The sequence below is a fragment of the Mauremys reevesii genome, linkage group 3, assembly GCF_016161935.1.
Source record: "Mauremys reevesii isolate NIE-2019 linkage group 3, ASM1616193v1, whole genome shotgun sequence".
In the NCBI taxonomy this organism is placed as follows: domain Eukaryota; kingdom Metazoa; phylum Chordata; order Testudines; family Geoemydidae; genus Mauremys; species Mauremys reevesii.
In genome coordinates, this window is record NC_052625.1 from 7,879,566 (window position 1) to 7,894,511 (window position 14,946).

Sequence of the window (14,946 nt, forward strand, 5' to 3'; positions counted from 1 at the left end):
GTTGCAGGCGGGTAGGATGCAGCTATCAAACAAACTGCTCAGGGGCTGGGCTGGGCACAGCCCCTCCGTCTCCCCGCGCGCCCTGGGGCTTTGCCATGGTTGGAAGCGCGGTAGAGCCCCGCAGCCCCCCACGCAGGCTCCTACCGAGCCGCAGGACCAAAGACGCGTGCGTGCGCGCGCCTGTAACAGCGGGGGGCGGGTGGAGGTGATTGCCGTAAAGCACAAAGGCAAAAGTCGCAAACCCACCCCAGCGCCTTCAGGCACACATCTGTCCGGTGAACGGAGGCTGAGGCGTGGCTGCCCCCTCCCCTGCGTCTGGCCGGGCTGAAGTGCGCCCAGCGCCCTTACGGGGGGAGGGGGTGGACGCCGCCGCCATGTTGGCCGCCGCCTGGCTGGGCAGGTGCTCCTGGGGGCTCCTGAAAGGTGCGAGCCGGCCCCTGGGGGGCAGCGGCGCGAGGCCGCTCGCGAGCCGCTCCCGGGCGACCGGAGGCGGCGCCTGGGGCGGAAACAGCCGCCGCGGCTTGTGCCTCGCGCTGGGCTCCTCCCCGCTGAGCGGCCTCGCGCCGCGGGCGCCTTCGTCCTTCCCCGGCGCGAGGCGGGAGCCGCGGCTGCTGCTGCTGCTGCGCGCGCCCTCCCCGGCCCCGCTCTCCCCGGAGCGGCTCGCGGGCGGCTCCCCGCGCCCCGGCGGCCGCGGCCTGGTCAGCGCGCAGCGGCGCCGCTCCTGCCGGCGGGGAGAGCCCCTCGCCGAGGCGGCGCAGCGACGGTGCGGCCGGCCCGCCGGGGGACGGAGCGCCGAGGGGCCGAGGAGCCGCCGGCGGCTTCTCGGAGCTGGTACGTGCTTGTGAAGAGAGACCTGCCGGTCCCGGGGTCTACACGCCTCCTCCCCGCTCCGCGCAGCCGCCTCGGCCTGGCCCGATCCCCTGGCCCCCGAGAGCCCGGGGAAGGGTCCTCCCGCCGTGTCACCGACTTGCCCTGGGCTCCCCCTGCTGCGCCCGCCTGGCTCCTCAGCCCCGGTTCTCAGGGCTCAGCAGCAGCCCGGGCTGCAGGAAGGGCCCGCGTCCCTCCTGTACTGACGGGTCAGTGTGGCCCTGCGCTCTGGGATGTTGCTTGTCAGGCGCCTGCGAGTAACTGTCCCTGTTGTACCGGTCTGGGCAGGCGCCAGCCTGGCCTCGGGATCGTGTCCGCCCTCTGCGCTTCACTCACGATAAAATCCTCGTGAAGACGTGAGTTTTCACAACAGTTTGCAGGCTGAGTGTAAAACCTGAGCTGCCCCGATCTCTGCCTGCTAAGTCACATGAAAACTACAAACTGCCCTCTCTTGACTAGGATCTCACATCAAATTAGTTAACTTGAGTTGAGAGCACACCCTTTTCCCTAGTGAAGTCATAGCTTGTGGGTCCAGCTGCAGGGAATTCCTGAGCAGCCAGAGGTTTGAGTGATCTAAGGCCTGGTCTACACTAGGGTGGGGGGGTTGAACTAAGGTACCTTAGTTCAAACTTCTTACCTGTCCAGATGCCGCGGGATCGAAGTCCGCGGCTCCCCCGTCGACTCCGCCACCGCCGTTCGCGGTGGTGGAGTTCCGGAGTCGATGGGAGCGCGTTCGGAGTTCGAACTATCACGTCTAGATTAGACTAGACACGATAGTTAGAACTCCGAGAAGTCGAACGCTACCCGTCGACCTGGCCGTAAGTATGGACGTACCCTAAGTGAGGTTTATTAAGAATTTAGTAAAATGAGATTCATACAAAAGAATCAGTTTGCATAAGGTATCTAATCTGCAGCTGTTCTTTGCTCACCTGCGCTTAGTTTTGCATGCTAAGGTTGAAGCTGAAGATGTTGACATGAAACCAGCTCAGTCTACCTTTAAAGATATAAAGCTTGTTTAATTCTGCTAATACATTAATATTAATTTATATGTGATGGGCAGTTATAGTTTAAAACTAAACTGTCACAACACTTGAAGCTAATGACAGTTTTATCAAATAAAAAATTCTAATAATGATCATTATAAATTTTGAAATTTTATTTTCTAGCAAACTTACCAAGATGTATTTTGCATGTTCTAATAGAAATCATTCTTTTATTTAAAAAAAAAAAAAGTTTGGTTGCTCATTGGTGGTCATGTATCAGAATAAAATGGCATGTGGTATTGGAGCGGTTCAGGCTCCCCTTCATGTCTGGTCAAGAGAAGTTTGAGGTTTATTTTCCAGTATTTAAAGGCATTCTGGCAATCCAGGTTTCAGTCAATATGTATTTACCTTGAATATTCAAATCACATGCAAGGCTTGACTGACTTCTTTTTTTAACATTTTCTTATTTTCCAGTATGAAAACCCATGGACAATCCCAAATATACTTTCTCTGGCAAGAATTGGTTTGGCTCCAGTTTTGGGTTATTTGATTGTAGAAGAAAATTTCAACATTGCTCTGGGTGTTTTTGCTTTGGCTGGGATAACAGACTTGGTATGTTGCATAACAGAGTTTTGAAATGTATTTTGTTGGTTTTTAATTTAAAATCACACTTACTGCATCATGTGTAAACGGTTTGCTAATTCTCTTAAAATTTAAGTCAATATTTTGAAATGAGATCAGCTAGTATATTAATTATTTTGTAGAAATGCCTGAGAAAGCCATGATGACAAGACAGGGCCAGATTCTGCCACTCATTAAGGCTGCTTTGTGCTGCTCTGTTGGTGCAACAACAGCCTTAAAGATTCCCTAAACAGTAACTGAGAATCCCCCAGTGAGTTCTGTATAAACTGTATTTACACATGCAACTGGCTGCTTGCAAATGCAGATTAAGAATTTCTGCATCCAGAAGAGGTAATTGTGTATGCAGATTAGATACGTTTCTGACAATCAGGTGCTCTGTTAATTACCTGGAATTAGGATGTGCCCACAAGCTTCTAGACTAGAATCTGAGTAGTGAGATGAAAAGTGTGCAATACGTTATTTATATCGTCTAACAAAGTTGACTTATTAGGGCTCTCGATTAATCGCAGTTAACTCATGCGGTTAACTCAAAACTATTCATGATTAAAAATTAATTGCAATTAATCAGTTTTAATCGTACTGTTAAACAATAGAAGCAGCAAAGAGTCCTGTGGCACCTTATAGACTAACAGACGTTTTGCAGCATGAGCTTTAGGGGTGGAATACCCATCTTCTTGGATGCACAAGTGGGTGGGTGCTCCATCGAAAAAATGGTTCTCTGCAGCTTCAAAAGTCTGTTGCTAGCTGTCAGATCTATGCTTCTTTTGCCAGACTTACCAGAACTACAGACCCCTCTGATGTTAAACAATAGAATACCAATTGAAATTTATTAAATATTTTTGAATGCTTTTCTATCTTTTCAAATATATTGATTTCAGTTACAACACAGAATACAAAGTGTACAGTGCTCACTTTATATTACTATTTTTATTACAAATATTTGCACTGTAAAATGATAAATTATTTTTCAATTTACCTCATACAAGTACTGTAGTGCAATCTCTTTATTGTGAAAGTACAACTTTAAAATGTAGAACTTTTTTTACATAACTGCACTAAAAAACAAAACAGTGTAAAATTTTAGAGCCTACAAGTCCACTCAGTCCTACTTCTTGTTCAGCCAGTCTCAGAAAAACAAGTTTGTTTACATTTACAGAAAACGTGGCTGCCGTCTGCTTCTTATTTACAATATCACCTGAAAGTGAGAACAGGCATTCCCTGGCACGTTTGTAGCCGGCATTGTAAGATATTTCTGTGCCAGATACGCTAAACATTCGTATGCCCCTTCATGCTTCAGTCACCATTCCAGAGGATATGCTTCAATGTTGATGATGCTCATTTAAAAAAAATGTGTTAATTAAATTTATGACTGAACTCCTTGGGGAAGAAATTTGTGTCTCCTGCTCTGTTTTACCCGCATTTTGCCTATATTTCATGTAATAGCAGTCTCGGATGATGACCCAACACATGTTGGGTTTTTTTAAGAACGCTCTCACTGCAAATTTGACAAAATGCAAATGAGGTACTAATGTGAGATTTCTAAAGCTAGCTACAGCACTCGACCCAAGGTTTAGGAACCTGCAGTGCCTTCTAAAATCTGAGAGGGATGAGGTATGAAGCATGCTCTCAGAAGTTTTAAAAGAGCAACAATCCAATGCAGAAACTACAGAGCCCAAACCATCAAAAAAGAAAATCAACTTTCGCTGGTGGCATCTGACTCAGATAATGAAAATGAACATGCATCAGTCTGCACTGCTTTGGATCATTATCAAGCAGAACCCATCATCAGCATGACACATGTCCTCTGGCATGGTGGTTGAAGCGTGAAGGGACATATGAACCTTTAGTGCATTTGACATATAAATATCTTGCAATGCCGGCTACAACAGTGCCATGTGAACGCCTTTTCTCTCTTTCAGGTGACATTGTAAACAAGAAGCGGGCAGCAGTATCTCCTGCAAATGTAAATAAACTTGTTTGTCTGAGCGACTGGCTGAACAAGAAGTAGGACTGAGTGGACTTGTAGACTCTAAAGTGTTACATTTTTATTTTTGAATGTAGGTTTTTTCCTTACGTAATTCTACATTTGTGAGTTCAACTTTCATGATAAAGAGATTGCACTACAATACTTGTATTGGGTGAATTGAAAAATACTATTTCTTGTTTTTTTACAGTGCAAATATTTGTAATTAAAAATAAAGTGAGCACTGTACACTTTATTCTGTGTTGTAATTTAAATCAATATACACCTCTACCCCGATATAACGCGGTCCTTGGGAGACAAAAAAATATCTCACCGCGTTATAGGTGAGACTGCGTTATATAAAACTTGCTCCCCCCCCCCCCCCGGTTCCTTTTTTCCTGACCGCCCCCTCCAGAGACCCTGGTTCCTAATCACCCCCAAGACCTTACCCAAGCCTCCTGTCCCCAGACTGCTCTGACCCCTATTTCCCCCCAGCACTCACCAGCAGCGGCAGGAAGCAGAGCAGCCCAGCCCGAGTCCACTCCACTCTGCCAGCTCCCAGCCATGGCGCTCCGCTTCCGCCGCTGGTGAGTGTAGGGAGGTTGGGGAAAAGATGCCCCCCCACAATCACCTGCGGCGGGAAGTGGAGCGACGCAGCCCCAGCCCGCTCTGCTTTCCTTGCCCCGCCCCAGCTGTGTCGCTGGGGAGCGGCTGGGGAAAGGTCCTACACTTACCTGCGGCGGGAAGTGGAGCACTACGGCTGGGAGCTGGCGGAGTGTAGCTGGCTGGGGCTGGGCTGCTCCGCTTCCTGCTGCCGGTGAGTGTGGGGAGGTTGGGGAAAGGACGCCCTCCACACTCACCGGCGGCGGTAAGCGGAGTGACGCGGCCTCAGCCCATTCCACTCTGCCACCTCCCAGCCGCAGCACTCCGCTTCCCACCGCCGGTGAGTGCGGCGAGGTTGGGGAAAGGATGCCCTCTGCACTCACCGGCAGTGGGAAGCGGAGCGCTGCAGCTGGGAGCTGGTGGAGTGGAGCAGGCTGGGGCCGGACTGCTCCGCTTCCACCGCTGCTGGTGAGTGCGGCGGGGATCCCTTTCCCCAAGCCCCCTCCACCAAGTGACGTGGCTGGGGTGAGGGAAGCAGAGTGGGCTGCCCCCGGGCTGCTCTGGGACTGTGGGGCCCCCAAAAGTGCCCTCCCACAGCTCCTGCCCCCCAGACCCTGGGTGGGGGGGAGCCCCTGACCGCCCTCGAGACCCTCTGCCCCTTATTGAACCCCTCTGCCCCGGCCTGGCCCAGCACCCTTAACATGCTGCTCAGAGCAGCGTGTCAGAGCTTTACTGCGTTGTATGCGAACCTGTGTTATATCAGGTCGCGTTATATTGGGGTAGAGGTGTATTTGAAAATGTAGAAAAACAACCAAAAATATTTAAATAAATGGTATTCTATTATTGTTTAACAGTGCGATTAATCGCGATTAATTTTTTTAAATAGCTTTACAGCCCTTCTGATAATATTTTATAACTTTTTAATTACCTACATTATATTCATTTTGCTTATCACATATCCTGGTAACAGTAGTAGATGCTAATTTTTTTTTTTCTAGCTGTCAAACATTCATATATTAAACTTATATTTATAGTTGGATGGCTTTATTGCACGAAACTGGGCCAGTCAGAAATCTGCTCTGGGAAGTGCCCTTGACCCGCTAGCTGATAAAATTCTTATCAGTGTCCTGTATGTCAGCCTCAGTTGTGCAAGTCTTATTCCAGGTAAGATCGTCTTAAATTCATGTATTTTATTTTTTTTCATAAGATAGTACTAAATAATATGGAGAAGTGGACTTAATGCAGGAAGATGCTTCTTATGTTGTCAAGGGGGAAAAGCTTACAACAGTTTTGTCAATTGGGTTTTACTGTTGGCTGTTTAAAAGAAAGTTTAAAGAACTTTATTTAAATATTAAATAATAAAATTCTGACTTTTAATTCTTTTCTGCCGTTCAGCACCTAAACAGTCTCTGTCACTAGGTTCAGCTTCAGCAGTAGTTTGCTGTGTTTTTAACAAAGAATATTTTTATTGCACTTTCCACTCATAAAACTCACATTTTAAAAGAAAACATACGTCTTACACAACTACATCAAACCACTGTTCTGAGACTGATATTTCTCACTTTATCAATCTCTGTGCTAGACTCCAGTTTTCCAATCTGAAATGGGATGATTGGGGCCACCCTTGCCAGTTAATTCAGATTTGTCTTGTCTGCTCTGGAGTTCATGCTTACTGGCAGTTACTGAAAATAGATGATGTTTCTGGCAGGAGGGTGTTTTTCTCTCCACAGACAACAATGGAACCAATTCACCTCTGCCATCTGCATGGGTCTGACTGTGCAGGAAAGGTGCTGGTTGCAGGAAGTGCTGCAGGATAATGTAATGCTCTTCTGATACCATTAGATGTTGCCATTGAGTGCTAAATCATACATTTTTGCCTCCTGCCCTCCATCCTCAAATTTGCATTGCTTTTTATTTAGATGGAAAAGACGAATAGTTTGTATTTTCTTTGTCTTAATGGGGATTGCACATGTGAACATGTAGTGGTGTGTCAGGGTGTCCTTTGTATATCTACAGCTAAAAACCTGTTTTAAATCAAATTTTTCAAATCCAGACAATTTCTTCTATATCTATATTTTGTTCATTTGTTTTTCAGTTCCACTGACTACTTTGATCATTTTGAGGGACATAGTGCTAATTGCTGCTGTTTTTTATGTGCGATACAAAACACTGTCCCCACCGGTAAGTGTGTGGCTTTAAAACAAATTGTGGATGGACATGAAATCAAATAGGTTTGGACTTTGAATAGGTTATCTGTTAGGATAAGTATATAACGGGGTAGGAAGTAGCAATTACATAACAAACATATTGGCCAAAGCTTTGTTATGCAGCTTGATGTTGATCGAAAACTTAGGGGGAAATAGTGAAGATTTACCTGGCAAGAGAACAACATTACATAGGAGACTATGAAATTTAGGAGACAATAAACTAATATTTTACAAAATGCAATCCAGCAACTATATCAGGGCACAAAAGCAAGGTTCCATCACTTCACTAGTTTAAGTAACCCTTTTATTGTCTCCTTATTGCCACTTATACTGTTATATTTCAGTTTAATGTTTTACATAATTTTTTTAAATGTCAGTTTGTCATAGAGTAGATTAGTGTAACAAAAACTCCAGTGCTGTGAGTGATTTTCTGTAGTGTGTTCTTTGTGGAGATTTGTTTCAAACACACACATTAAACATAAACAACCTTTATCTTTCTTTCACAGAGAACACTTGGTAGATATTTCAACCCCTGTTATGCCACTGCCCAGTTAAAACCAACTTTCATCAGCAAGGTAAAAGTGATCATTTATTATAAATTACTGTTTCTTCAGCATCCAGGAGCTTTCACCATTCTGAAGCACTCTTAATTTTCTGACTCCTGTCTTCGGCAGCACTTAATACTGACAAATTCTTATATAGGGCTTTATTCCACAAAGTCTTGGGTACTCTGGGTGCGATCCAGCAAAGCACATGTTTAATTATAAGCACATACGTTGTCTGATTAACAAAGCAAACATGCAGCAGCTGTATCTCAAAACATATATTTTGCCTGGTTTTCCATATATATTGGCTAAGGTTATCAATAACCTCTTAAGTAATGTGTAGGACATTAGTGTGGTAAAGTTCTATTTCAGTACAGCCACAACTTGTATTTAATTTTTATCAGATGAACACAGCAGTTCAGCTAATCTTGGTGGCAGCTTCATTAGCGGCTCCTGTTTTCGATTACGTAGATAACATATATCTACAGACTTTATGGTAAGTTACATTTTTATTTTTTGTGATATCTGTAATGTACTTGTAAAGAAACTAAGAATTCCGATTGAATTAAAAAGTTAAATTTGTGGAACAGAAGGGTGTGCCTCAGTAAGCCTAAATTAGGTTACAGACTTGTATGGTTGAACTCTTCCAGATGACATTTTCTTTTTGGCTGAAACCGAACCAAGCAATATATCAGTGCTTAATTTGTTATGAGAGAAATAGCTAAACACATGAGGAAGCCAGTCAAAACCCAAGGATGAAAAGTTAAGAAACTAAAGTCTTCCAAATCAGCTTGAAGGCATCGCAGAAGGTATGCACATCCCTAAATTAAAATACATACATAAATGTGGAAAGGTCAGGAAAAATCTGATATTGTTAAATGGAAAGTTATGGCATTTTTTCCAGTTAAAAGGGTTTCATGGCTAAAATTGTAGCACAAGTGATGCCAGTAGAAATGGACAAACTATGGCAGGTAAAATGAATTATAAATTAACCAATTTGAAGAGCAAATAACTGTGTTAAAAAAAACAAAAATAAAAACAAAAAAAAAACTGTAAGTATCTCTGAAATAAGATGCTCGAGGGAGTCAGTGATATCTACTAGATTACTAGGGAGTATAGGTGCAATCTATGAGAAAAAGAACACAATGTTTTTTTCCATCAGTCTTTCCTGGCATAGCTGTTGTCATAGTTCAGGGCAACTGCACCTGTATTTTCCCTGCATGGGCCCTCAAGGGCACCTCCTCTAGGCTCCTAGCTCCTCAGCCATCACTTCTTTTTGGCAGAGACTCTCATGTTTTTCCAGGCTGCAGAGTTCCCTATCTATACTGTGATATTACCAGCAAGCCAGATTGACTAAACGCACCAGTGTCTTTGCTTTTGCTTTCTCTCTGAAGGTTTACGAACAGTATAATTGCCAGCAGTTACAAGTTACCACACTGCTCTTTAGAAGCAAGCACATTTATTCTTAAGGTGAAAGCATTACAGAGAAAACATTAAAAAAAAATAGTTCTTATGCACATGCTAAAAGCTCACCACAAGTTACTTATCAATGTTATAGGGCCTCAGTAAGCCAAAGCCCTTTCAACCTTTTCCAGGAAGGATTGGGACTCCCCTTGGACAGTTTGCTGTATCTAAACTCAGGCTGGGCATCTCAAAGTCCTTTCTTTGTCAGTTGGTCTCTGGTGAATCCAGTTTGAGCTAGTATATATGAGCCTTTCTAGGTGGTACAACTTGAGTCAATTTGCCTAATCACCCCTACTGTTCTTAGTTCCCGGAGGAGCTGTGGTTTCCCTTCCCTGTGAAATTACATACAGTCCCTGACCCACGATACATAAACTTAATATAGCAAGATCTCCCAAAGATATTGCAGGAAATGGCCAAGTCTCTCTCAGCTATTTTCAGATATAAAGGTGAGACACTGTCAATTTAAGATGTTTAGAAAAAAAGTGATAATTTAAATGGCGACAAGTGATCAGACTAGATGATATTTGTCCATGAATTCTAAAGGAACTTACTATAAGAATGAAGTGGCTGAGCAGTTAATAGAAATACACAATCTACTATTAGAAACTATACTAAAGAACTGGTGGATCCAGTATACCTATTTTTAAAAAGGTTCTGAGGAATTAGTGACCTTTATTTCAATAACCAAGTAAATATGTTGAAAAATTTACTTATTAAAAGCTGATACTATATGGAAGGAAACTGGGATAGCTTCTGTAAAGGGCATTTTTGATCTCACATATTAGGATTCTTTAAAAGTTAACAGAATAGTGAATAAAGGAGAACTGGTAGATATAACTTACCGGAATTTTTAAAAGGTCTCACAAGAGGCCATTCACATGGCCTCTAAATTAACTATAAAAACAAATTAGATTATACTAGTGTTTAGAATAGAGATTTGACTATTGCTTGTGTAGCCATAAATCAGAGTGAAATTGATTGAAACGGTAGCATTATGTATATTTTAAGATGTAGCAAGCAAGAATTATTATCTTCGATTTTAGTTTGGGAGGCGGTTTTGTCATGCATATATTTTTAAAAACAAGCGAACAAGAAACCCTTGGAATTAATCCTTTTGGTCTGGGAATAATCTTTCAGTGTCAGCCAGTTCTCAGGTTGGTGACTGAGCCAGATTCGTCTCCACTTTTCTGTCAAAGTATAACTGGATTAAAAATTCAGCCCAGTACATGAAGAAGTCTATGGTGAAGCAGACTACTGAACAATGAAGCTTGCTTATGTGAATACACTTTGCTTTGCAATGAGGTTTAGTTTTGAATATGAGATTTGTTTACAATTGAAGTTAGTCATTAAAATGAGAAGGGGCGCGTGAGAATTTCCTTAATCACACTTTCTTCAACCTTTGACCTCAGTCTCTGTGGCTAGCATAGGCTGTCCTATAATATACACACTCAGATTGTAGCAAAGAATAGGGAAACCATTTAAAATACAGCTTGGGGCATTATTCAAATATTTAGGCATAAATAAACTAATTTATATTAACCATTTTTTCCCCAAAGGTGCATTACAGCTTTCACAACAGCAACGTCTGCATACAGTTATTATCATTATGGTCGGAAAACAGTCCAGGTAATAAACAACAAATGAAATGTTACAGAAAGGACCATCTCATCACATCACTGTTTTTTATATTGCCAAGGACAATATAACTGGCCTATGAATAAGAACTCTGTTTTTCCTTAGGACAGTTGTTTCAATTCAAACCATGTCACCACAATTGGACTGATATGAAGTAAAAATGAAGTCTGATCATGTACTGTAAATGTATTGAATTTTCAATGTATTTTTGAAAGTTAAAAATAAAATTAAGAAAAATCACAATGTTCTTAAAGGCACTTTTAAGTCACCAATGGCTGTCCTGCATTTTGAATCTTGTATCTCTTTTTATATTGCTTTTCAGAAGCTAAGGTTCCTGCAGAATTGGACAGTATATTAGATTCCAAAAGCCTGCTGACGAAGCTCCCTTTTCTTCTCAGATCTAGTACGCATGGAGTTATAAAGACAAACTGTTTGATTCTGTCTTGAGACAGTATTCCTTATTAGGATTTACTAAATATTATAGTTTCCTGCAAAGGAAAGCATTAAATCACTAGGGAATGATACCTTCAGAAGCGTAAAGTGATCTGATCCCCTTTTTTTTTTCTTTTTTTCAAGTTTTTAAATCCTAATTGTGGTATGAATAATAGTCCATACAGTACTTCAGAGTTATTCTCTTCAGTAAAAATATCAAGGTAACTATCTGTCCCCAGAGAGAAGGTTCTAATGACATTAGGGCTCATGGTGTAGTGTTAAAGACGTAGATAAATTGAGTTCTTAAATAGAAGCATGTTTCTAGTACTGCTAGTTGATAGTAGTTGAGAAACCAAGGTACTGAACTTCCTGTGTGAGCTATGCTTGGTCAGTCTGAGATCTTCTTGGAGCAGAAATATCAATATAAATAGAACTGAGAAAAATCAAGGCATTTTAAATGCTTGTCCAAATCACGAGATTAATTAGAAACAGTTAAAGCTGCATATTCTGTGCGTGATTATCCTATATCTCTGACTGCGTTGTTCATCAGGCATTGCTATGATCTCAATTTACCATCTGTGATCAAAGAATAGAGTAAAACTATTTAAAGTTACAGAATTAAACGCCTGTTCCTTGTTTATACTCTGATAGCCACAAAAATTATCGGACAAGAGATTTCATATGAACAGTAATGAAATCTTATTAAATACCTTGGAGCCAGATGTGTGTTTTGCTTGTTGTAGCAAAGAACTGAGGTGTGAAGAGGTAAAGTAACTGAAAAATAGGTAATATATGTTGGACTATGGTGCTCTATCACCAAAAGTGAATTTATTGTAGATACATAACTGATTTTGAGGGGGTGTGGTTGTAGGTGTGTATATAAAACATTTTAATTTTTTATCTTTTAACTTGTTTAGAAATGGTTCACAGACAGCGTTTAATTTTATTCAATACCTGTCTCTTAGCTATCACCATATACAGCAGTCCAAATCTTTTATTTGCAATGGAAGGATAAATGTAAAGCAAATCCTATAACATGTTTTTCCTTAATGTGCACGTTTAGTTAATTGGAGGTATTGTATTTCTTCAGCAACACAGTTTTAAAATGGAGAGATGACAAAGTCCATTCAGGTTTATTTCTTTTTTTTGTTCATAATCATCATCTCAGGTATAGTGAGGGTACACCTGAATGTTGTTCCGCTAGGGGATGGCAAAATGTTGAGGCTACTGAAGGATCATGTCAGCATGCAGGTGCCTCAGCACATTTATGAATACAATGGCTACACCGTTTCATTATTTGTCTTTGTATTTAGCTTATTGTACAGTTTCTTGGAGTTGTGTGTCCAAGGTATTTATATTAAATCAAGTTGTTAAACCAGTGCAGAGCTGTTGGCTGTTTCTAGCATGTACATTAGTTGCTGCTTCTGTCCTTACTGGTTTATTCTGGATATTAACTGCTTCTAATAAAACATAGCTAAGGTACAGAAATGATGCTCCACCTTACCCATGAGAACAATCATGGACTCAGCATCCCACCTCTTTGTTGTGCAAAAATAATCACCTTGGGGCAGACATCTGAAAAGCAACTGAGTTCAAATGGCTGTATTTGTCAGGATGAAAGCTGTCCTTATTGGTCCATTCTGCAAGTGAAGTATCTTTGAACAAGTAGTGACCCCCCATAGAGGCACAGTTTTTGGCTGCATTTCCAAGTTTCATGGTGGGGAGAAACAATGCTGCCTTGGTTTGTTTTAAGTTCATTCTTTTCATGTGAGATTGGATTGATGGGGAAATAGTTTAGACTCTCCCTGCAGACATGTAGTTATTTAGGTCTTAATGCTGCATGTTGCTGGAACAAGTAGAGCCAAAGTCAGACTATTTAACAGTTCTTTATAAGTGTGGAACAACTTTAAAAAAAAAATATTAAAGATAATAGGAAACTTAATTTGCAGGTTTTAAAATAATTTTTCCATTTTGCTGCTGATGCCTGAAAAAATTAAAATTATGATTCAGGCTTCCTTTCTATATATCATAGGGATTGTGCTCTTTTGCATCTATTTTTCTGTTTGCAAGTCACCTTTAATATAGGTTTCGTTTATGGAAAGTTAGTGAGGATAACTGACCTCAGTGACTCAGAGTGGTATAAAAGATATTCTCCAAGGCATAGGGTAAAAGATGGTGCCAAGCATTAACTGCAGCTGGAGTGGAGCAGGAGAGGAAAAAATTGGGACTCAGTGATGACAGGCACTAGTAAACCTATTAAGGTGTGTGATACAGAATGAAAACCCAACAATCTTGACATCAGAGTACATGCTAGTGTACCAGAATAAAAATGATACCTTATTGTATGCTCCAAAACTACTGTGGAAAGAGATGTCCAGATTTCACTCTGATCAAACAGGCAAAAAAGTCCTGACCTCGTTATTGTACACTTGTCTGTTGACTTTAAAACAAGAACAAGACTATGGTTATTTCATTATCATGCCGCATTTTTTATTTCAATTAGTACAGGGCATGTGATATTTTTACCATGGTAAAATTAACCATCACAACACAAATAACTTTCATCCGCAAGGATCCCAAAGGGCTTCTCAGATTATATTCATACAGCACCCCTGATATGTAGCCACCTCTAGGATGAAGGGCTGTTGCTAATGAACACCTGCAATCCTGAACAACAAGCAGGGAGAGAAATACTTGATCAAGGCAGCAGGATAACTCCAGTCTCTTGTGAACAGGGTCTTGGGTGCTTTAACGCTGAGATTTTCAAAGCTGTTTAAGGGATTTGGATGCCCAATTCCTATTTAAATTAAGTGAATTGGAATCCAAATCCCTTAGGCATCTTGGAAAATCTCATCCTAAATGTCCACTGGAGTGGACAGGATATCAGTTTTAAAGAACTTATCTCAATCCCTTCCCACACTAGGTTGCACTTATACTCCGTTATCTCCCTCAGTATAATGACAGGTCCAGTCAACCTCAATATCACTATTCTACTAACTTTGCAGATCAAGCTAAGGCTTTGATAGTTTATCATGGTGCTAACTCGCTTGTTTAATTCTTTTGATGGGGGGAATGATTGTGACCCACATTATAATTACAGCCATTTACTTTCATTTTGGAGACTCCATACAATGTTCTATTATTTGTATTGTGATAGCACCTCAGAGCCCCAGTCATGGGCCAGAACCCCCCACTGTGCTAAGTGCTGTACAAAATGGAACAGAAAGACTGTCCCAAGGAGCTTATAATATACTTTTTTTTTTATTCATTAAATCTTCATGTCTTGTTCTTAAGTGGCTGGTGCTGCACATTTGCCATTCCCACTGAGGTCGGCTGGCGCTCTCGATAGAGGACCCCAAGACCGTTCCCGCCCTTCATTTTCAATCATTTGTTTTTGTTACATTTTTCTATTGAGTTCAAATCATCTCCAACAGCAAAAATCTCGAAGTTTATACTCTCTGCCCCTGTACAAGCCTTCACTTACAGCTATGTGTATTCTGTATCGAGAGGAGCATGCTGTAGTGGAATAATACCATGGAAGCAAAACCAGCATGGCAGCATCTTAATACACAAAACTCAGCTATTTAAAGATGACCTGCAAAAGT

General features: G+C 41.7%; 1 protein-coding gene across 1 annotated transcript; it reads left to right on the plus strand.

Moving 5' to 3' along the window:
• Window positions 1-224: 224 nt before the first annotated feature.
• CRLS1 (cardiolipin synthase 1) lies at window positions 225-11,166 on the plus strand. Its single transcript, XM_039532332.1, has 8 exons — window positions 225-698; window positions 736-831; window positions 2,325-2,462; window positions 6,093-6,222; window positions 7,154-7,239; window positions 7,772-7,840; window positions 8,215-8,306; window positions 10,831-11,166. The coding sequence occupies exons 1-8, from the start codon at window positions 375-377 to the stop codon at window positions 10,916-10,918; spliced, it is 1,023 nt and encodes a 340-aa protein (XP_039388266.1). The 5' UTR covers window positions 225-374; the 3' UTR covers window positions 10,919-11,166.
• Window positions 11,167-14,946: the final 3,780 nt, after the last annotated feature.